Genomic DNA, 25134 nt, shown 5'->3' with positions numbered 1-25134 from the left:
TTGTATAGCGCCGTCTATCGACAGTATAAAAAATAAAAGTTAGGACGGTGCCATTTTGACAACATTTTCCAGTAATTATGCATCTAGCAAATATCTCTTTAACAATACCTTTGACAATCACAAAATATTGCATAATAACCAATATAAATATACCAGGCATACCTATAGTGCATAAACAACATCTTGTGGTTAATATTAATTCAGGTTTGTAATCCACCCATACTACAAACAAATGGATTCGCCCATGTTGTGCTACTCATGTTAGCTGATTCGAGGGAAGGGCTTCCCTGTTTATGTTTCCTGCCCTAAACTGGGCGTATTACGGTTAATATTTCACACACAGTGCCGATATCTCCGGTTACATCTGTCAAGGTTGTGTGAGAGCTGTGCCGGGAATTGTTGTCCTGTTTTGAAATTCAGCGATTTGTGAGACTTTTGTTCACAACCAACGTCAGGCGCGTGTCGCGAGGTGGACGTTTGCAGCCTGAGTCAGACTTCAATTTATTCGTTCGGTGTTTACAACACCCGATGATCATCACTGAGAATTATTCGATATAGGAATTACATTCTAATCCGAACTAGTATAAACTCGGTTCCTGTGGAGTACATACAAGATCAGCGGTCATCGTGTTTGTGACCCGTTTTTATTATAAACATTGAGTGCCAAGCAAACACAAGTGAACGTTATATGACCGCGCACATACGTACTTCATCCCGAGCGCAGCTGTCATACTTCTTCAATCGTATGTTTATGTTGATGTTAAATACTGGACCTCTTCGGTAACGCTCTGCGGGATACTGCACTCGTTTTTTTTTTTAAGGTAAGTTTTAGAAACCAGTGTACGCAATTATGCAGTAACTGACTGACACACGAGTTCCCATTCTCGTTAAAATGTCAGTTCTATTTTGAGTAATGTTTGTCGCACGACAGCGACTCACTCGTTTAGAACGAACGGGACTACATTCAGCTGGCGTGTGTGTCCTGGGGTGTACATGTAACTAGTGCCATAAGCGTCTTAGCACGATTCCTAAATTTAAACTGTAGTTCAGCATAAATATATCGACTAGAAGGCGTTATAATTTATTTAAAAAAATACACTCGTTATTAGTAATTGATTATGTACGTCAAAGCAGTGAACGAATTCGTAATGTGTTTCCAATATTTCCGCTGTATGAAAGGGGTATTACTAAGAAATAAACTTGAAGTAATAGTGTACATTCAACAGTTTGATATGGTGCTTGTAGGTGTGGTCTTAGACAAAATAAAGGTATGATTATTTAATATGTTGTGTGGGTAGGTAGAGGTTGTCGAACCATCACGTAATCACCTGTGTCGTGTTAGTTAATAATCATTCGTGACAAAAGCAAGAATACAATTGTCAATATTACGCAATACATTTGTAATTTGACCTCGGTGTGTTTTCCTGTCAACCAACACTAATGAGGAAATCATTATTATGTAATATTGAATTTCCCGTTTCGTTCAATTTAAATTATGTTTTGGATAGCTACACTTCCTACAGGTGTTTATTACATTTTTACATTTTTTTGGTGTGGTTACTATAAATACAAGAATCAATCTGTTGTGACAATGTGTTTTTTGTTTTTGAATAAGTATTGTTCATAACAGTAAAAGTAGTGTCACTTATGAATTTTTGTTTAAAACAGATGCTGTTACCCTGCCCGTTCCTCCAAGTAGTTTGATTTGTCAGGTTTTAATATCATTAAAAAAAACAACACATAATTAGTGTCTAAAATAGTCTTGTATAAACACTATAATAGGAATTTTTTATGTTGCTGTATGTTTAAAACATCTCACGAAGTAAATACTTATTTATAATTCTAGTCTAATATTATGTAATCGCCATTCGTCGAATACTTTGTATTAAAATTAGTTGGGATACAATAGTCACAGATGTAGACATGCATATGTGTGCCATATGGTATTCAGGACTTACCAACACTCGTATTTATTACTTATTTATTTTCCTATTGTTGAATCATCCATTGTCATTCAATTCGTTTTTTTCTGTCGAGAGATGCAAATTTAGATCTCTAGGATATCTTGCACTGTTTTATTACTCAAAAGTTTAGCTTTGAGATCATTTCGTTAATATCTCAGACACTAATTAATGTTATTTTAATACTAGTATGAAATTGATGTCCAAGAATAAACAAAGTGTTAATGAAGTATGTATTGAACTTTTGAGTTGCGAGGATACACATTTACAAGGCAAAAATTAATTAATATCGTTATCTTAGCGTGCTGTTTTTTAATTTTGCTATTTTCACAGATAAGTAAAGTAACAATAGAACTTTGTTTCTGCACCAAATTCATGAACTTAAAACCCAACGAAATGTCTCAAAACATCAAAAGAGTGAAATTAAATGCCAGTGAAAATAAATCATTGTACAGTAATATTAAGAGCACATTGTATGAAAGAAAAGGATACCAAGGCAAACTTCTTGGTTGAAGCCCTGCATGACACAATGCTGTTAACTATTAAATGAATTGGAAGATTTAACAATCATGAATTAAAATATGATAAGTTACGTGACATTCCACAAGTTTATCTTAGTTCAATTAATACCTTAATTTATTGTTGCTAGAAATATAAAAAAATAACAAAGAAATGTACACAAATTTTGGGATTCAAAAGTTTCAAGACATTCACAGAGAACCACATTTTGGGTAAGTTACTGTGACTCTGTTTTATGTACTATGGTGAAATATTGACCATTACAACATTTCTTATTTATTTCACGAAATTCCTAAAAAAATCTTTTGCTTGCAAAAAAAAAAAACTTTTTCAGTATCATGAAAAGAGAAATTTGTTAGGAAGTAGAATTAGAGCAAACTTAAAGATCATAGGATCACTGGTGTATCACTAGTTGTCTAAATAACTTTTGTTATATTAATCCAGGGTCCGCAGAGCTGATGTGTTTTGTCTGAAGGACTTGTCACTAGGGATTGGGTGGGTCATTCATGTTGTTATACTGCTGTTCAGGTTACTGTACTTACTTTATTAAAGGCGCATACAAGTTATAAATGTTGGTTTCGGTTTATTCTTTTATTTTGGGTCCTTAGTTATATTTGATGGTTTGAATATTCCAGAGCAAATACGGTTGTGTGCAAGTGCTAGGTACGTGGTACCAGAAATATCACCACATGTGTATTGTACCAGAGTGTATAGTCCAGTTTAAAACCATAATTGTTCTATTAGTGCGTCTCCAAATTCTATTTATTGTATGCTGGGCCATTAAAAATATGACTTACAACTTTTGTAACTTACCGGTACATAAATGCATGCGTTACTAATACTTCACATGTTCACCCAAAATCAGTGGAGTTTGCAGGTTTGACTCTCACAGTTGGCTGCACACTCAGCAGTGGAAAAAGAAAGTACACTCTGTCCACCTTCCAGGCTTGTGGCATTCGTATTTGGTAAAATGTTGTTGTTTTCTAGTCAGTATAAACTCAGACTCTCACCACCTCTGGGTATGGGGGAGGGGGGGGGGATAACTTTGAGTTGTGAAATAAATTATGCTCTACTCCCTGGGATAACTTGTACATGAATGTCTTATCACCTTGTTACCTCCACCCTACTCTTTCTCTACACTATTGTTCCCAGGTTTTTCTCCCCAGGTTGGAAATTTCATGAGAAAATTCCTGTCTCATTCAAGCTTCTATGAACATCGATATCTCAAGATTAGCCGCATAGTTGCCCCAGATACTCTGAAGTGGGAGGTGTCAGGGTTTCCATTGACTCATGCATAAATCTCTTAAAGTGAAAATACTTTATCATAACATGCATATGTTTTGCATGGCGTTCATACCAAAATAAATAACTTTTACTTGATATGCAAATTCAGCTTAGGATTCTCACCAAAAAAAGTTAAAATAGTAAAAAAGAACGGTGCATGTAATCTGGTTGTCATGCCAACATGTTATCAGAACTTTATTGGAGCTACAGTTAATATAAAATAGTGTTTTATTGGAGTTTAAATGGATGATATAAAACTTGAGCTGACGCCAATCTACATAAACACTGTATAATGGCGCGATAAAGGCTGCTCAATGTAATTACTGTGGAGACTTGAATCCATTCATTGCAGGCCCTGTAATCTAGTGGGTTGTCTTATTTTGTCAATGGGGAGTAGCTTTTATTCAGACCACACATCAATGAAGTTACTTCTTCCCAAAGGACTTTTGTCAGCGGCAAGGCACATATTTGTGTTGAATCTTTTGTTATCAAAACATAATGATTTGAGTTTTTTGTTCACTATTGCTTAGTTCTTTAATTGTCACAAGTGATCTCAGGTAGATTTGTTCACATAACAACAGTGGAAACCTCAAATGTTCACGTCTTCAATAATGAATTTTTAGCTTTTATTCTTCTCAGTCTAATTTGCATATGTATGTTAATTAAGGATTTGTATTGACATCAGTTAAAACTTGCGTGGATTTTCAGAGGTCTGGTTAACACGAATTCATGTGTGCAAGACTTAAAAGTGTTTGGATTTGTGCTAAAAATATCTTTTCGTCTGCTCAAAATGCACACAAAATCATGCTGACGCATCACAAATTCAAACTTAATTCGTATAGGTTTTAGGTAAACGGGTTGCTTTTTGAGCTGCACTTTCCTTCTTTGGAAAATACCAATAATATATACCTTGAGTGACAGCTTTATTGGATTTATTAGTTTTAATGCTTATTGCTACATTTGTTGATTTCCTGCCACTGTTTGTAAAAATTTGTTACATACTCGTTTGTTCTGCTAGTTTCTTGAACTTTTCGTTTTAGATGAAACGATACAATACATGTATAACATTACCCGGTACATTTCTTAAAGGGGAAGTCAGTTGTTCTAGTTAATGATGTTCAATATCACTGTTTGTTTTAAAAATTACAGTATTTTTTTCCATCTACAATCTGATTCCACTCTCCAAACACTACTGTATATTAATTTTTCCCACCAACATTTTTTGAATTTTCCTCAAATTTCTCATTTCCTCCAGATCCTGATAACATTTTTTGAAAAAACAAGGAAAAAATTACGCTGCTTTATTTTGTGAAAAATGAACAAAGACGAATTGTGTTAAACTTGTGTATGTAGGATATTTTGCAGTATCATATATGTATAGAACTTGAATTAAAACAACAAATCTCAATACAATACGCTGTTTACTGATACGTCAGGTTTGCAGGTGTTCCTGCACTTTATATAAATATTGACTCGGTACATGTAGACCAACACAATGTCTATATTATTCATTCCAACATTTTTTGAATTCCAACAGGATTCAGTGGTTGTCGCTCATCAAATGACATTCGTCATGTCTCTGTTTTACTTTGCGTGCTTATTGTTCCCATTATTCGTGGTTTAAGATCTAACGTGCCAACACAATTGTTTGTCAGTAATGTTGTTATAAGAATACAATAAGAAACACAAGACAACTGTATGTCAGAAGAATTATTGATGAGCGGTTGTGTAATGTTGAGGTGCAATGACTTTATAATTTGTGATTTTCGATATATTTGCGAGATCTCGCGAGATGCATGAAAGACGCACGTCGAACATCTGCCGTAAAAATCAAACGATTTGATTTTGAACTTGAATTTCTTTATTTTGTAGCTCACATCGACCGACCGATCTTCGAAATTGCCTATCATCAAATGTGTACAGCCCAAAATACTTTCGCGTTTGTCGAATCCCACGCGATGTTTGACGACACTACGACGCTATGACCTTTGTTTGTCCTGTTTTTATGTTCGATTTCACGCATAACGTGTGATTCTCGCAGTGAACGGAAAATGGTCTATTACCATTTAGTTTTAAATTTGTGCAGCATTGATGGGAAAATGATCTGACTTGAATTGCACCCATGCATACCTGCAATTTGTTTCCTGTAGTCCCAAATAAGATGCAGATATACTGACTTCTATAGGGTGCAGATATACTGACTTCTATAGGGTGCAGATATACTGACTTCTATAGGGTGCAGATATACCGACTTCTATAGGGTGCAGATATACTGACTTCTATAGGGTGCAGATATACTGACTTCTATAGGATGCAGATATACTGACTTCTATAGGGTGCAGATATACCGACTTCTATAGGGTGCAGATATACTGACTTCTATAGGGTGCAGATATACTGACTTCTATAGGGTGCAGATATACTGACTTCTATAGGGTGCAGATATACTGACTTCTATAGGGTGCAGATATACTGACTTCTATAGGGTGCAGATATACTGACTTCTATAGGGTGCAGATATACTGACTTCTATAGGGTGCAGATATACTGACTTCTATAGGATGCAGATATACTGACTTCTATAGGGTGCAGATATATTGACTTCTATAGGGTGCAGATATACTGACTTCTATAGGGTGTAGATATACTGACTTCTATAGGGTGCAGATATACTGACTTCTATAGGATGCAGATATACTGACTTCTATAGGGTGCAGATATACCGACTTCTATAGGGTGCAGATATACTGACTTCTATAGGGTGCAGATATACTGACTTCTATAGGGTGCAGATATACTGACTTCTATAGGGTGCAGATATACCGACTTCTATAGGGTGCAGATATACTGACTTCTATAGGGTGCAGATATACTGGCTTCTATAGGGTGCAGATATATTGACTTCTATAGGATGCAGGTATACTGACTTCTATAGGATGCAGATATACTGACGTCTATAGGATGCAGATATACCAATGTCTATAAGATTCAGATATACTGAATGCTCTAGGATGCAGATATACGGACTTCAATAGGGTGCAGATATACCGACTTCTATAGGGTGCAGATATACCAATGTCTATAGGATTCAGATATACTGAATTCTATAGGATGCAGATATACCGACTTCTATAGGGTGCAGATATACTGACTTCTATAGGGTGCAGATATACCGACTTCTATAGGATTCAGATATACTTACTTCATCAGGAATTCATCAAGTACATTTTTACAGTATGAAACCACATGATGTAAAGTCTGTTGAGATAAAAATCGCCATAAAATTAGCTAAGTTCAGAACGTTGTTCAAACAACGAATCCCATCTTTTTTTCATGTCTGCTTCTCCATCCACAACTAGTCGGTCTGTTTCGTTATGCAAGCATCTGAGTTCAGAATGATCTTGGACATTTTTGTTTTCTTGTCTGCTGTAGATTGTTTTGGTTTCTGTCTGTCTATCTCTGACACATACTGACGTCCATTCTTGACTTTTCTTGCAAAGAATGTTAAGTGAAAATTCTATCTGCCATCTGCATATTTTTCTGCCTTTTTACACAATACAGTCGTTTCAGTTTCACTGATATCTGTACTGTAATAAGATCAGAAAGTTTTCTATTCAATTAATAGTGCAATATGTTGTCTAGTTGGAATCTTAAAAAGAAAAAGGCTGTACTTAAAACATGTTTGGATGAGGGGGAGGGAGATATTGTTTATCACTGAAGTTAGAGGTTGTTTTAGTATTGACTGGTTGTCATAGTGACTGTACATATAAGCTGATATCTACGCTATCTGCTCTGTTTATATAGGTCCCAGTCTTTAGAGCACTGAATAGACTAAATGAGTTGAATGTACTGCATCGCTAGATTTACTGTAACTTTGACAGTTCTAAAATGATTGTTCCCACCCACTATTCGTAAATTCTATGCTTTAGATTACCCACGTTGTTCAGTTTGAAAATGAAGCATTGTTGTCAATCAGTTCATAGTAAAAAGGAGCATTGTGTCAGATTATTTACTTCTTGTTTTCACGTATCAGTACCTACGTCTGTGGCTCGGTTTCAACGTCTGAACAATGCTTTCAGTTGGAAACAAACTTCAAGCAGGAAACTGTCACTGTTATGTGTTATGCAGTAAAATATAAAAAAAAAAATCTATGTTATGTAGATAAATGTGGCTGCATGGCTGGCCGACTACTGGCAATGTGAACACGTTGTAAAAGTGGTGACAATATCTGGTGTATTTTATAGTCACAGCTGCCGAACATTATTTATCATCATAAACTATTTTGACAAAACATTGCGACCATAACTAGCATAGTATGACATACTCCTAGAATCTGACCTTGAATATTAAAAGACCTTAGGATTGTACTGTTTATTGGAATGTTAAACGGTCCGTTCTGTTTTGTTTATAAACAATACATACTGTTATAATAATTGGCTACATATGTTAATTTTATTCATTGCTTATTTCCGTAATATCATTGATCCAGGATTTAATTCAAAAAGAGGTCAGATTAAAGAATTATAAATCAGATTGCTTTCTTTTAAAAAAACAACATATGAAATAATTTTAGTATTTAGTATTAATCAATTAATTAATAATGGTTGTGCTGCTAAGAATCTTTTGGAAATTGGTGCAACCAAATTGTATGGTTGACTGTTTTTTATCAAGTTTACACAATCCTGGCAACTTTTAACCATAATTTTAAAGAAAATAAAAAACTATGAAAATGTATATTGTCAGCTGTTGTTGTCAGCTACCAAAGTTTTTTTTTTTTTTACAGAAAGTCTAGCAAGTATATCCGTTCAAGTTCACCAATAAAAAATACAGGAAGTGTTCTAAATTGTTGAAGAGAGTCTGTGTATGGGTGTAGAGTGTTTTGTTCACTCTAGTGTCGGTCCTTGACAATCAGTAGACATACAATACGTAGTTAAACTTAGCCGCAGACAGTGACCGTCAATAAAAGGTGTTGTTTCGCTCTCAGTGTCAATATAGCCCCATTAACTGTTGTTTCCGACACTCAACACCTTTGCTGAAAATATATACTTTACTATCCTAAAGGATTGTAAATTTGTTCTCTGGGATCTGGTTGCCATGGCGACACAACAGGTTTATGCACCGTGTTGGTCGGTGCTTCTGTGTTCAATGGAGGGTTCAGCGAGAGTTGGTTTCCCGTCCAACCATTGTGATTGTGTGCAACTGAATGTGTGTTATTGTTGTCTTGGAACGTGAGAGACCAAATGCACCTGGTGATGAGAGTTTCGTATTGACGTAGTATACCATATCATTATTTTCAGTCATGTACTGCTGTTTTTATAGTGCTTTTTAATATTACTTACACACTGGTCAATGCACCTGTGCACTTAAAAATGAAATTAAAATCAGATTTGTACATGTACCTGGGATCACCTATGATAACATAAATTGCACACTGTACATGTCTGGAGTTTCAGATCCAGACATATAATAGACATTTGGTGTACTTTCAATACATTTCATATTTCTTCTCTTGGGCTGCTCTTTTTTTTAAAATTTATACACAGTTTGATATATTTCAGATATGGAATCCATAAATCTATACAATGAGGAATTACAAAATAAATTTTTTTTGACCATGATGATTATATAAAAAAATCAATAAACAAGTAACATTAAATAACATATATATATATTAAACAAATGAACACATCAATTGCCTACTTAAAGCTTTCATGAGACTTATGAATGAGGAAAGAAAGAGTCACCAGGCAATGAGGTAATCAGATTTCATATCTCCTAAAGGGTGCTGGTCATTGCACAGCGTAAACAAACAATGTATTTTGTAAGCGTGTGTATCGAACATGCCACAGCATAGCACAGCATGTGATACTCAATAATTTTATATGTTAATACTTGAAAGTCGATCTCAGATCTTTGCAGTGTACTTAAAAGTCATTTTTAGAAGACAAAAAAAAAATCATTTCAGATTAAAGAGTACATATTACAAAATGAAAGCCCACCTATCATTTCACTGTGATCAGTGGAATAATAGGAGAGGTTGTAATAACTGATTCAGCCAGCTGTGTTGCATTGAAACTACCTGTACATATAAATAAACTGATAATTATACACACCGGGTGGGTTGGACAAATAAATATTAAAACTCACTGGTCAAGGTTTCCCCCGCAATTAATAATTATCAAAATCAATTTAAAATGTAAATAATAATACAATAAAAATCATATTTTTGTGTTGCATTTAAAGGAATGCTCAGTTTGTCTGTTATACATAAACCTGATATCAAAGGGTAAAACAAAATAAACTGTAATATGGCACAGGGTCACTGAGTGGTTATTTTTAAAACGCATACTGAACCGATTCAGTATAAATATTGTTGCAGGTTGTACCGGTATTGCAATTTCTGTATCATCTATTATGTGGGAAAGGAAAATAATCTTGTGAGCGATGTTAAATAACTTGGGGTGTGAGTTTTGGAAATTAAATATTTAATGTCTGATGATATCACACTGCATTTAGCAACAAAATAATTTTTATAATAATAATTTATTCAATATCCATGTTGAATGAAACCTGTCCTGAGCACCTGTTATCGTCCCATTGTCCATTGGAGCATGGATATATTTGGTTTATTCAAGCATTCAAAGCATTGCAAATCTCAGTTACTTTGCATAGTGAGATGATTTGATATTCAATGAGAAGGAAGTTAATATTTCGTAGGAATATGAGCTGATGCAGAGACCCTACTAGATGATTTTTGTGTTATATGGTTGCTACCAGTTACTGAGTGAGCATGTGCCTGTATATCGATTCCGGATATAATATATGATTGGTCCGTTTGTAAGATGTAACATTTGGTGCCGTTTTTTTTTTTCAGTGGTCTAATTTAAGATATCCACAGATCAGGGTTACTAACAAAAATTGTTATACCAATAATTGGATCAAAGTGTACTCATGGTATCCTAGCAACCAAAGAACCAGAAACTACCCTGTTGATTGAACTCTACTGCCAATATACTATATAAACATAATCCAGGGTCAGTGGAAGTGTGCTATTTGTATTGTTCTAGGGATTAATTGCAAAACAACATGATGAAATTTGATGACTAAATACATAGGGTGGAATCTTCCTTTTTTAATGAGTGCAGCAGACTTCTGAAAATAAATGAAAAGTAAACAAGGCATTTATTGAAATATACGCTTGGTACTTAATGGTCAGCAGTATCATTGAGTTCCTGAATGTATCTGCTGTGCTATGAGCGCTTTAGTTCATCCATAAATCAGTGTTAAACAACAGGAAAGTGAGTGGGGATATATATATAGTGATGTTCAGTGGTTAGCGTGTACGAGGTTGAGTTAACATGCCATACTAATAGAAATTCATAAATCAAAAAACACAACAACAAAAAACATATAAAATTATGTGTATTTTGAATTCATTTTAAATAAAAGTAAATATTTGTTTCTGATTTCACTTAGGATAAGCAATAAATGGTGGCCAAATGAAGGGAATTCTTCAGTGTGTGTGCTCTAAGTACCAGTCTCTTTAATAACCCTATGAAATGAGGCATTTTTAATATCTCATAAAATGCAAAGGTCAAAGGGTCACATAGGGTTAGTTTTAAGGTCATCCAGATGCTGATTTGCCATGTCAGTGTAAATTGAGGTCATACTGTGCTATACATAAGTTTATGTACCTGATTCGCTTGTAGTTGTGTTTTTGTAATGGAAATGAGGGAGGATTATGCTTTCAAGTTTTAAAAGTTTTGAATAAATGTGGAAAGTACATGTTTTTGATGACTGTACTTGATGTACTTGATCTTGGCGCATGGAGCCGGGAACAACCACTGGTGGCGCTGTATACAATCACAGTGTAAAAAGCAGAGTTACTTGTTAAATTTGGTGACCAGTTTAGTATGATAGAAAGCGTGTTCAGTCTTCAAATAACCACAATAGACAGAGTGGGGGTCAAGACCAATATATATAAACGTGATTCCGGTGTTTCATAATAGAGGCTTTCTATTAACAATTGCACTTTAAAATAATATTCATGTGATATGTATGTCTATGTCATAACCTCGTTAAAGTTATTAGCGTAATATGTGCTCATCCTTCAAGCCTTTTTTTCCGTATTCCACAACGCATGCGTCATCACAGGGAGGTCAATTGTAATTTACATTTTATGCAAGGTAACATTCAGCGTCGTCAATGAGATTTGTCAATGAAACCTCATTGATGGTGCTCAATGTTGTGTTCGTATTCGAAGCCCACACATAAGTGATGCTACCAGATATATACACAAGCTAACAAGCCACACCAACCCAGCGACTAGTCAGATAGCAAAAGATTTGTACACACTCCCACCATGTCGTACGCTATAAAATGCAATTACAATGCTATTTCCCCCATAACTCTGGATCTGTTCATTGCAGTCATATACATTGTATCCAATACTTTTATTTGCTAAATTTGGAATGTTACCAATAGTATTTTTTTTTAAATTTCATGCTCACTTGCATGTAGGTGTGGCATGAAGCTACAATAATTTATATCGGAATATAGAAATACGGAAATAGAAATGCGCAAGTAGCAGCACATCGGTGACCGTTAAATCAGTAGTTGTACATTAATTTAAATTCGTTTATTACAACAAAGTTAAAATACAAACAAGTCTGTGTTTTCGAGTCTGCATGTTACATGATCTTCATTAGAACATTAAATAGTGAAGTAAACTTACCCAGGCAGTATAATATCAAAGATTCTAACTTTGCATGAACAAATAAAAGATAACTGAATACATAAGGGTAGGCAGCTTGTAAATTTGTTTTAAGGCTAGCAGTGTATGTCACTTCGTAAAGTGAAGCACTTGAAAATGTATTTACTGAGATTCATTAAACTGTGTTTATCATTTGTTTTCATGATTCTGATAAGATTGTCTGTATCTGTTTTATTTGTCCACTTCTCTTCAGAAACTTGGCAACATTCCATTTAGGCGTTACTGTTCATCAGCATGAAACGACATGCATCCTTGATTTGATTGTCTTTATGTTTTCCAACTTCTGACCAATGTATCTGCCTGCTTCAGTTGTAAGATTGTGCACCCTAATGACCACACCCACTTTTGAGACTATCTGTCAAGTTGTTGAGACTATATCAAAGTTTTGTCAGCTCACGTTAGTTACAACTATGCAATTCAGGTGAACCCTCCTCAGAGTCTTAAAATTTGTTCAAAAAAAATGTATTTAACCATTCTATCATGTATAAAACCAGTAAACCAGTCAGTTCCTTCAGTGCTTCAATTTAAATCCTTCAAAATATTTTGACAATAATCCACAGTGCTTGTGATGTCAAGTAATGTTTTTTTATATATATAAAACGCTATTATATTAAAATAGTTTTGAAAATAATAAACCAAGAAATGTTTCATAATTTTATTATTAATTTAATATTTCTGCTCTTACAAATAGATGTATATGTATAACAGAACAAAACAGGGCAGCACTTGTATGCACAGATGTAGTCTATAAGTGTATACAGTGAAACAGTGATCAAATGTTCAGTACATGTCATCTATACTACTATACCCAGCCTCTAAAGTTTACTCTATAATGTACCAAAACTCACTAGGGGATGATTTGAAATGGTCACAATTAAAGTATAACATGGATTCCTCTGACCCCATTGCTACTTCAATACACGGTAGAACACCTCTACATTGCCCCCCTCATGCTTAGATGTAATGTTTATCTATGTGTAAATCTAGGCAGTCAGTGGAGATATTTGACAGTAATGTTTTATCATGACTGGTATATGCCCCATTGACACTAGCTGTATTAGGTTACAGCGCATGCATAATGATTGAATCTCTGGCAACAGTGCTGTATGCTGATATTTCCGCTGAGTAGAACCACATTATACTGTGGACTTGCCTGTCTGTCTGTCTATGTGTATGCGCACATGTTGTAGCTGCATTCTTTTCCTCTAAGATAGTCTTTCTTCCTGTCAGCTGTTGTGTATTTCCTTTGCACGGCTCTGTCTCAGGATTTGTTCCTGTTTTTTTCATCATTCAGTATTGTCCTTGTTGCCTGTTGCCTGGTGACTGCGTTTTACAGTGACTTGAGATCTTCTCTTGCCAACACCCAGTACATGTAAGTACTAGTTTTATGATTGTCTGATCGTACACAATTTATCTGTGTGCTTTCATTGCCTGTCTGAATACTTTGATATATATATATATATATATAACAATGATAAAATCTTTTATAAATTAGTTGATCGATAAACAAGCTTTGAGTGACCAATGTGACTAATTAACTATGATTTTTGTTTTACATTCATTGAATTATTATAGAATATTGAACAAGGGAAAGTCAGCCTCCCCCCACCAAAAAAAAACAACAAAAAGAATTGAAAGGTTGAAATTTAAAAATAGAAAATCTTTCATGTAATCATAGACACTACAATAGGATCTATGATGTAATCTGATGATGTAATTCACAGGCATTCATGAAAACAATGTCATCCAGAACAGATTCTGCATGCGTACATCACGGTTACTAAAAAAGTAACTGTGCGTACATGTAGCATGTAGCTGTGGACTTTGAAACTTGTTAATAATGACGTACAAGCTAGATTGGCCTACAGAGAAAGCAAATCCTGTTCTAACAAATGTTTGTCCTGAGGATCCCACTTGTAGTATAATAAATAGGACAGTTGTAAGCAGGGTGTAAGCCACTAGCAGTCTTGATGAATTCCAGTACTACAATCAAGGCTACATGTATGTTGATACACACGGTGAGATCAGTTGAATTCTGCATGGTCTAGTAATTAATCTACATATGCCAATAGCTTAGAATTCTTTTCCCCTATAAAAGGAGGAAGTGTGTTTGAAAGATTGAAGCAGTGAGAAGAACTGTGTCTGGGTATCTAGGCGTCATTTCTACTTTCAATAAATGAGTGTGGTTCCAGTTTATTTATCCACAATGGACACAGTCTGACAACCAAGAATACATCTATTATTTTGTTGTATTCTCATTGGCCCTACTCAAAGTCATCATCAGTGAGTCGTTAAATCATTATCCATCATTGCCTGGTTTCTTTACATGTGGAATCGTTGACCCATAGCTCTGGGAGGTCCTTGTTTGTCTAGATACAATACTGTACAAAGACATGCAGATCTTTATGTGTGTATTGATGGTAAGCAGATCATTTGTGGCCAATGTTTACACTTTGTAGAATTTTAGTTATTTTGTTGTGATGCAGCCACTGTTTGTTAAATAGTTTATTAACCCGCGCACAGTTTTATTTTCTTATTTTGAACAAAAGTTTTGTGTAAAAGATTATTTTATTAAAATCCAGTGTTTGGACCTCACAGTCTGATATTGTTCAGTCAGTTGGAATTTTTACTACTGATAATGTTTCTGCACATATATGCAGTACATTGTGGGAAATACATTGTGAATACAATTTTACATAATTTTTTTGAAAATGTTTTAACGATATTAGGATTCATATCAATAACAAACACTTTTTCATCCCATGTCACTCAGCAACATTTTCATATATGAAGAAATAAATCTAATCATCGTATCCAGTGCAACAATGCAAATTTCTGCCATTTTTCATGACTTTGGACTCTTTGTTTCTCGAAAATAATTTTTCGGTCTAAACCTGTTAAATCACTGATTGCTAGCCTGTTATTGAAACAAGCTATTTTCAACAGAACTACTTTGCAGATAAATGTTGAAAATTGATAATGGCTGTAAGAAGGTTCTGCATTCGCCTCAGCACTTTTATCGATATAGATTAAAGCGGGAGGATCGTCACCTGCGCACGCGCGGGAATTGAGTCCCAAGCGACGATAACAACACATGCTAACAATGCAAAGGCTCATGGGTAGACGCTTGTTTGTAAACAACGACACGCTACGGCCATCTGACGTACGCACATGTGACATCTCCCCTGCTTTAATACACCACTTACCCACTTTCTGCATGTCATATATATTACACTTAATAATACTGTTTAGATTTGCTGTATGATATTTATTTTATTTTCATTGCAAACCTACATTACAAACCTATCAACTGAAATGATAACTGATGTGTAGTGAGTTTATTTATTGAGCCATATCCTATAGTAGTGTTTAGCAAAAGTGATTGGGTTTGAACTATAGCTATCTTGTTTTAAAATCTGTCTATTCAGTTTCCGCACTAGAATTGGTGATCCTTCAATTCTCCTATAACTCGTGTTCTTCTAGATGATATGTAGCTATCTCTGCCTTTATCCTGTCACTGATGATGACCCCAATATTGCTGTCATGCCTGCTGATTCATTGTTCGCCTTGGAATGTGAAATGGCTGGCTGCAAAGAGATATAGTCCCTTGTGTTTACAAATGAGTTCCAGTGATAAAATGTTTATTGCACTCTGTTTGGAATCAATACCACTGTGCCTGCTGGTCTCAAGATGTCTTTCTACTTGAACTTGAACTCTCTGGAAATCTTAAATTCCAGAGTTCTCATGACAATAAAATCAACCCATGTGCATTGAAGCAAGAAACCATTCTCATCTGATGATTGGCAACAACTTTTAAATGCTGTTTATAAAAAAAAAAAGTTTTGGGTTTGGGTTTAATTAACCAACATGCAAGCATAGATTAATTTGGTTTGATGGCTTTACTTTTAAATTTTTCAAGGAATACATTTGGGATACTATGAAAACTGAGTATTACAGTACTACTGATAGTTGATCTTTGAGTGTAAGTTTAGAGTTTAGGATTTTAATGGTATCTCCTTGTAGTACTGTATCAGATTTATAGCGACTCAGCGGTATGTCCCTATTGCGGTGTATCATATTAAGAGGAATAGTTGTCAAGTAATCGTTTATAGTGTTTACAATCTACATAAAATCAGTGCCAACTATTTGAGTCAAAAAAATTGGGAAAATGACATGAAATACATGTGAAAGTACAATTCTAAATATATTTAGGTAATAAATGACATAACGTAACTTTGATAAGCTGCCAGCCACAAACGATAAATTGATCCCCCCTAAAGGCTATGCTAGAATATGTGATAGGAAAATGAAAACTATGTTGTTTTTTTGCCAATTTTGCTCATGATTATGGTTACCTATGTGGCAACAAATGAATAAACACAGTGAAATATTTTATGTCACATGACATAGATTTAAAGTTATGACATGCAAATACATGTAGCTAAAAATTACTGTTTATTCCAACCTAAAAACAAAAATTCCACCATTTAGGAGTTGTTTACATGTGAATAAGAGTTACATTATGATTAATAATACCTTGTGTGTATTCATATGGTAACGTATTAAATATAATTGTGGCTTAGTATTACATGACATTCTTTAAAACATATTCGTTAAAAAACACAGCTTATTCATGGGTTGCCTCAGACAGCTGACATAAATGTAGTAGCTGTAATAACACTTGACCATATAAACATGCCAGAATGTCAATACGATTTTTACAGATTTTCTGCAGTCTAATGAATTAAATTTTATTTATGGATTGATTTTGATGAAAAATAAAAATGATCAATATTTTAATGTGAATTAACTAACAGTTTGTGAAGAGCACTCTGCACATGGTTACAAAAGTTAAAAAAAAAATACCTTTGAAATTAGATATTTTTGGCTAACTTTAATTAACTAATTAACTTCTTATTAAGTGAGAGTAGTTGCATTGAGACAGTGCTCAAGATGTGTGTATTTTCAGACAGAATGCTACTGTATTTTCATAAAAATTTAAACTCCAGAGAAGAAATTCTCTCCAGTGGTGATTTTCATTAGGAGCTTACTGCACTAATTCATGAACATTGACAGCTTAATTTGTTTTCAAGTGAGAATTTCTAGCCTGGAGGTTTTGCCAGATCCTAAACTGTGTCATGTATGTGTATGTGTATTACTGGTGCAGTGAATTCCTGTACAGTGATTTGTATTACTAGTACTCTATATTACTGTTACAGTGAATTACTGTAAAGTGGTATGTATTACTAGTACAGTGATTTGTATTACTGTTACAGTGAATTACTGTAAAGTGGTATGTATTACTGGTACAGTGATGTGTATTACTGTTACAGTGAATTACTGTAAAGTGGTATGTATTACTGGTACAGTGATGTGTATTACTGTTACAGTGAATTACTGTAAAGTGGTATGTATTACTGGTACAGTGAATTACTGTAAAGTGGTATGTATTACTAGTACAGTGATTTGTATTACTAGTACTCTGTATTACTGGTACAGTGAATTACTGTAAAGTGGTATGTATTACTAGTACAGTGAATTACTGTACAGTGATGTGTATTACTGTTACAGTGAATTACTGTAAAGTAGTATGTATTACTGGTACAGTGGATTACTGTACAGTGATGTGTATTACTGTTACAGTGAATTACTGTACAGTAGTATGTATTACTGGTACAGTGGATTACTGTACAGTGATGTGTATTACTGTTACAGTGAATTACTATAAAGTGGTATGTATTACTAGTACAGTGAATTACTGTAAAGTGGTATGTATTACTGGTACAGTGAATTACTGTAAAGTGGTATGTGTTACTAGTACAGTGATTTGTATTACTAGTACTCTGTATTACTGGTACAGTGAATTACTGTAAAGTGGTATGTATTACTAGTACAGTGATTTGTATTACTAGTACTCTGTATTACTGGTACAGTGAATTACTGTAAAGTGGTATGTATTACTAGTACAGTGATTTGTATTACTAGTACTCTGTATTACTGGTACAGTGAATTACTGTAAAGTGGTATGTATTACTAGTACAGTGAATTACTGTACAGTGATGTGTATTACTGTTACAGTGAATTACTGTAAAGTAGTATGTATTACTAGTACAGTGAATTACTGTAAAGTGGTATGTGTTACTAGTACAGTGATTTGTATTACTAGTACTCTGTATTACTGGTACAGTGAATTACTGTAAAGTGGTATGTATTACTGGTACAGTGAATTACTGTAAAGTGGTATGTGTTACTAGTACAGTGATTTGTATTACTAGTACTCTGTATTACTGGTACAGTGAATTACTGTAAAGTAGTATGTATTACTAGTACAGTGAATTACTGTAAAGTGGTATGTGTTACTAGTACAGTGATTTGTATTACTAGTACTCTGTATTACTGGTACAGTGAATTACTGTAAAGTAGTATGTATTACTGGTACAGTGAATTACTGTAAAGTGGTATGTGTTACTAGTACAGTGATTTGTATTACTAGTACTCTGTATTACTGGTACAGTGAATTACTGTAAAGTGGTATGTATTACTGGTACAGTGAATTACTGTAAAGTGGTATGTATTACTAGTACAGTGAATTACTGTACAGTGATGTGTATTACTGTTACAGTGAATTACTGTAAAGTAGTATGTATTACTAGTACAGTGAATTACTGTTAAGTGGTATGTATTACTGGTACAGTGAATTACTGTAAAGTAGTATGTATTACTGTTACAGTGAATTACTGTACAGTGATGTGTATTACTGTTACAGTGAATTACTGTACAGTAGTATGTATTACTGGTACAGTGAATTACTGTAAAGTGATGTGTATTACTGTTACAGTGAATTAACATACAGTGGTGTGTATTACTAGTACAGTGAATTATTTTGCTTAGAGAAATTTCCTTATCGTATATATTCCATCAAATAAAAGAAGTCAGTCACAGGGAATAACTCATCAACATATGAAATCCTGTGAAAGGTCGTATTTTGACATCAATTCCCCTGTGTGCACATGCAGTGCCCTATGATATCTTAGTGACATTTGCCAGTATAGATATAATTCTGTTTTAATTTTTCCTGGCAGGTTTGACAAGTCCTGGAATGTGTCACCATTATGTGGTAGTTTATAGCTGGATAAAGTCAACAACTGGAATGACTGGAATTCCATGGAAGTGAAATGGTACACCTTGTAATACCCAGGAGAAATTGATTTCAAGTGGCCTTAACAAATTTATCATCAAAAAAAAACACAGGGTGTTGCTTTTAAACACAGGTGCTGTATAGTCTAGTAGGTGAGATAGGACTCTCTAATATTAATTTAGCTGTATCAAATTTATGGTGTATCCTGATTATGGAATTTCAAACTGATTTATAGACACCCAGTCAAAGTTCAGAATCATGATGTACTGCCTGGGGTGTGCTGTAGATAAACATTTTTGATGATATTTTGCATGTGGTATGATCTTGGTCATGTGTAATCAGTATTTTTTTCTTGGTAGGACTTCCAATTTTGTGTTAGGAACAGATAATGAAATTTTGACATTTTATTTTTTATAGTTTAATTGAACGAAGTATTTTGTGAATACAAGGTGTGTAGTGTACTGTCAGCTGTATTGTGTGTGACCTGCTGGTGAGTTCAGTTTGATGAACAGGAAACAGATGCTGTTGAGGATAAAAGACATTGGTGTTAAAAGCTTGAAAACATTGGAATATCTCCTGACTTCATTAGGATTTAACAGCTACCATGTAAATCTGTCTTTGTTAATTCGTGCATAATTATGGAACTTAAAGTTTGGGTTGAAGGAATTCAACGCATAATATGTGGAGTTAGTGAAAACACAACATGTCAAGATATCGTCATTGCGCTGGCGCATGCCACTGGTATGACCGGACGTTTCTCGCTAGTGGAGAAGTGTCGCAATACAGAGCGCCCGCTGCCCCCATCAGAGAACCTTCTACGAGTTCTTTCCAAGTGGGGTCACTATGCAAGTGAGGTACAGTTTATACTTCGAAGGTCTGGGGACTCGCCGGCAAGCAGCAGACCGTCTTCCGGGAGGCGGAAATCGCAAGATAAGACTTCGTCAGAGTTAACTGAATTGCTATCTCTCCCTAAAAAGAAAACTTTCCCCTTGAAAAAGTCTTTGACGTTCAGCGGTGGTGTGAATAGTTATGTTTTTAAAAGAAAGGATTTCCAGGAAAATGTCATTGACAATCCTCAGACTGCGTGCGAGGATTTAATCAAATTGGTCAATTTACAAAAGGAGAAGCTGCAGTGCCAGGAAGAGGATTTACACAAAATGGAACTGGATATCAAATCCTTGGAAAGTTATGAGAATGCTGATTCCCAGCTCCAAGATGTCGAAAATGAGAGGGAGGAATTAGAAAGGAGTTTCCAGAAAACAGAAAACGAGCTGGGAGAGATGGATTTCTGGGAAGATGAACTCAATCTGGAGCAAAGCAATAATGAATCTCTGGCAAAAGACTTGAAAAGTCTCAAAGAAAGAATTGAAGAGATAGATAACAAACTTGTGCAATATAATAATCAAATCCAGAGGCTGACGGCCGATGTGACGAACATTGAGAAACAACACAAGAAGGAAAAAGAGATGAAAAGCCAAGCAATGGAGGAAAAGGGGAAACAACTTCAAGCAGAGTTTGATCTGCTGAAGAAAGAATTTGACTTACAAGAGAACATTGGCGATTTGAATGAAAAGAGCATATCAGAATTGAAAGGGCAGATTGAGAAATTTGAGAAGGAAATTGAGGATAAGAAAAAGCAAGAGGATGAGATAGATAATCAATTGAAAGAGATCAACTTGCAAGACTTTGAAGTGACTTCAGCGTCTGTATCACCGCCATTAACTGTTAAGCATGCACGATGCAGTACACCATTAAATGGTAAGTATTTTCTTCTCCACATAGATGAATGTATACGAGCATTAGAGACAATAATTGTCCTAACATGTAGCAATTTACACAGGTTATCATAGGAAACAAACGTTATTTTGTTCTGCGTTTTTTCCCAATCCCATTTGGGATTTCCCCATGAATAGTTTATTTTTTTCCAGGTTCAAATTTATTTAATGTAATTGCTACTCGATAGACCTGAACTATTGAGTGCTGATCATGATCATAAAAAAACAGAATCTGTTAAAAAAACTGTACATACATTTCTGATCAATTATTCCACTGCATGAATCAATCTGTATTGTCTGTAGGTAAAGCTGTTATAATGTTGCCATAAATTTTCCCAATACAATTTTGGTGAAAGATTTTGCACAATTTCGTTGTTGATTTTAAACCATATTGAAATATTAGCTAAAGTTTTGATCAAAATTTTTGAAAAAAAAAAAGAGCATTAAAATTATACGTTTTTTGGAAAATAACAAAAGTTTGCTTCGACACAGCAGCAGACTATAAAGCTAGTGCACATTTTCTGTCAGACATGCTCAGGCTGGTTTGAAAAACAAATGAGGTTACAATGAATAAAAACTAAAAGCAATATCTGAAACTATATAGCGTTATTCTAATTATAACACTTAACACGAAAACATGTCACTCTGTAACGTATATCTGGTTCACTTATTTCTGATTTCTTTTTCTTTTTGTCAGATTTAATGAATACACATGATGCATTTACAATACCGAGAGCAGGAAGTGGAAGATATTTCCATGGCAACCCTAGATTACTTCAAAATGCTGAACCTAGTAGCGAAAACCCTGAGGGTATCTGGGTGTGAAATGTCACCACCTTTCACCCCCTCCTAGTCAAATGAAGTGACCCATCCATTACACTATGCTATTGTGTATTGTAGTATGGGTGTAACTTTGTGAAATTACACTGCCATAGTAAGATTAAAACTGCCAAGTTACATCACAGTTTTTGTATGCAATGTATATAATCATGCCCCAAAGTTAATCATTGTGAATAATACACAGTTTTATGATGAAGTGTTTCTTATTTTCTCTATGCAATGTGAGACAACTGGAAGTAATTTCCTAGAATCAAAAAAAAAATGGTGTTTCCTCATTTCGTGCTGTCATTCTGAAGTCTACATCCCAAGAATTGGACACGTTCATGACCTCTTATATTTAAACATTTTTATTAATAATAATAATTCCAACTAATTATTAAACATGCAGAGTGTGAATTAGATCAACTTTTCAATTCTCCTTGGTGCTCACATGTACAGCTAAATTAGACTGCCTATATTACATTGTGTAAACTTTCTTGCAAGTATTCGATAGGTGGGTTTTGAATAAAACTAGAATGCTGTCCAGTGGGGCTTGTACCGGTCACTACCAACTTGTCATCACCTATGCAGCAAACAATTGCCATATTTTATAAGTAGCAGATTAACATTTATGTTTGTTCTGAAATTAATTGAAATTCTAAATAAAATCAGTTGAGAGGTGTGTAATCGAATAATACAGCTCTTTCACAGAAACAGACACTACATCCCTTTGGTGTAAAGCATGTCCCCCACACTAATTTAAAGGTGCACAAGCTGCAACACAATTATCAACTTCCATTCATCTACCTAGTAAAACACACTTAGTGTTTAATGTGTGAGCTAGCAACTGACACTTACTTGCATATCTTAAAAAGTTTCAGGATCAGTCAGTAATTTGAAATGAGTGAGAAATTGTCATTGCAGATACAAATACTAGTATGTGATGGCAGACATTATACTAGATCAGTAATTGCAGCTGTACACCTATCACGACATTTTGCAGAAATAATGTTTCACATTTTGTGTGAGAATTAATATTATTTTACAACCGACATTCATTTACATATAGCCATGTACGTGTATTGTGTAAAATTCTATTGTCATTTGTACCTTGGTTTTTCCTGAAAATACTACATGTACCTTTACCACCTATTAACTTTCACGAGGCCTTATTATATACATCTTGTTTTATACTCAAGAAACAGACTTTTATTTTGTCAGCATGAATGGTTTGTAAACAAATTAGCTTATGTATGTTATACAATATATTATATATATATTCTAGTTGTTGATCTTTATTATTATATAAGCTTTACTATACTATTTATCTGTTTTTATTTTTTACCAATATGCATAGTACTGTAAAATGACTAATTTTCACTGGGTTTAAATTTCACTGATTTACCATTTCGGGCATATTCAGTGGGTTTTAAATTCACGGTTTCGTCATTTAAATAATGTGTTCTATGCTAAATTTTACATATTAACTGTGTTTTAATTTAGCGCATTTTTCCAGTCAGCGAAATAAGCTAAATTAAAACCCAGTGAATAATTACCCCCTTTACAGTACTTGAAGTGCATTTTAAAGTGGGAGGGTCGTCACCTGTGCACATGCAGGAATTGAGTCCCAAGCGATGATAACAACACACGCTGAGAAAGCAAAGGCTCATGGGCAGATGCTAGTTTGTAAACAGTGACACGCTATGGCCACCTGACGCATGCATAGGTGACGACTCCCCTGCTTTAAGTATACTTCATGTACCAGTTTTTTAAAGTTATTTAAAGTTTACTTCCAGATGGTTCTATGACGAGCCACTTTACTACAATATAAAATCGATGCTCTAATTGTATCCATGAAAGTACTGTGCCAACGTGAGCAAAGACTGGTTATTAATTTAACTATCACACTCTCATAGAATGCACTGAGAGACTTTGATTTGGAAACAAACTTTTAAAGTGTGAAATCAAACTCGTAGAGCATGGATCTTATTCATTTAACTTGTCGTAAATTGGATGATCTACTAATGAATGTTAAATGCTGTTATTGGCTTAAATTTGTACATTTGAAATAGTGAATTATTATAATGCCAGATCTACTGCCAGTTAGACTGCAACTTGTGTATATATACAATTGCATGCTTGATTTGTTTGGCTTTCATTTCCCTATGGAGTTAAATCTCAACTTTCAATTCCCACTTATTAGTCTATTTGTACAATTACTATATTATCAGCTATAGCATTTTGCAAGTTGAAAATCTGTTGCACTGCCTTCTTACACTTTTTGTATGAATTGAAAATAAAGGTATATTGAACATTGAGGGCGCTGTCACATTTTCTTCATGGATTTCTTTATACAGCAACTATATTTTATTTCTCCAAAACACTAGTTTCTACAGTTGGAGTTTTACTTGTAATTAGAAGCGAAGCATCAGTTTGGATATGACATTGGAGTCTGGTTCCTTGAATCTATAAATGACTTCAACTTTATGAATAAAACTTATCAATAATGGTTTCCCGGTAGTATTCATTATAGTTCTTTTTAAAATCTAGAAATTGAACATACTTATTTATTCAATGCTTCTTTTGTTTAAAAAAAATGGAACTTGCAATTACATTGCATCTCAAAATCTTGGAGGTGGGGGGAATAGACAGTATAACACATTTTCACCAGTGAGGGCGCCATTACAATAAATACTTTCCTTCCTGCATGTCGACCTGATGTTCATTCCATTCATATACCCTTCATACACTGCTTGTATTTTGTGAACCCCATTGCTATTATAAGGTCAATGTGATTTATCCCTATTATAATGAAGGTAAATTCTGATTGGTCAGCAGATTCAGGTAAGGGTATTGATTTGTACA

General features: G+C 34.4%; 1 protein-coding gene across 4 annotated transcripts; it reads left to right on the top strand.

Annotated features, from left to right (window-relative positions):
* The first annotated feature begins 295 nt into the window (after positions 1 to 295).
* LOC100378471 (ras association domain-containing protein 8-like) lies at positions 296 to 24781 on the top strand. 4 transcript variants are annotated; one of them, XM_085499851.1, is made up of 5 exons: positions 296 to 821; positions 13832 to 13909; positions 19620 to 19827; positions 20093 to 21433; positions 22148 to 24781. In XM_085499851.1, the coding sequence occupies exons 4-5, from the start codon at positions 20314 to 20316 to the stop codon at positions 22273 to 22275; spliced, it is 1248 nt and encodes a 415-aa protein (XP_085355977.1). In that variant the 5' UTR covers positions 296 to 821; positions 13832 to 13909; positions 19620 to 19827; positions 20093 to 20313; the 3' UTR covers positions 22276 to 24781. The 4 variants fall into 4 exon arrangements, with proteins under 4 accessions (XP_085355977.1, XP_085355978.1, XP_085355979.1 ...); XM_085499852.1 differs by lacking the exon at positions 13832 to 13909; XM_085499853.1 differs by lacking the exon at positions 296 to 821 and having other exon boundaries at positions 13658 to 13909; positions 19620 to 19808.
* Positions 24782 to 25134: the final 353 nt, after the last annotated feature.

This window comes from Saccoglossus kowalevskii, chromosome 1 (assembly GCF_978046115.1).
Source record: "Saccoglossus kowalevskii chromosome 1, keSacKowa6.1, whole genome shotgun sequence".
NCBI lineage: Eukaryota > Metazoa > Hemichordata > Enteropneusta > Harrimaniidae > Saccoglossus > Saccoglossus kowalevskii.
This window is presented reverse-complemented; position numbering and strand designations above follow the sequence as displayed.

Coding starts and splice junctions, on each gene's coding strand:
- LOC100378471 (XM_085499852.1), top strand. CDS start 20,314: ATGGAACTTAAAGTTTGGGTTGAAGGAATTCAACGCATAATATGTGGA. Junction 21,434..22,147: donor ATGCAGTACACCATTAAATG/GTAAGTATTTTC, acceptor TCTTTTTGTCAG/ATTTAATGAATACACATGAT.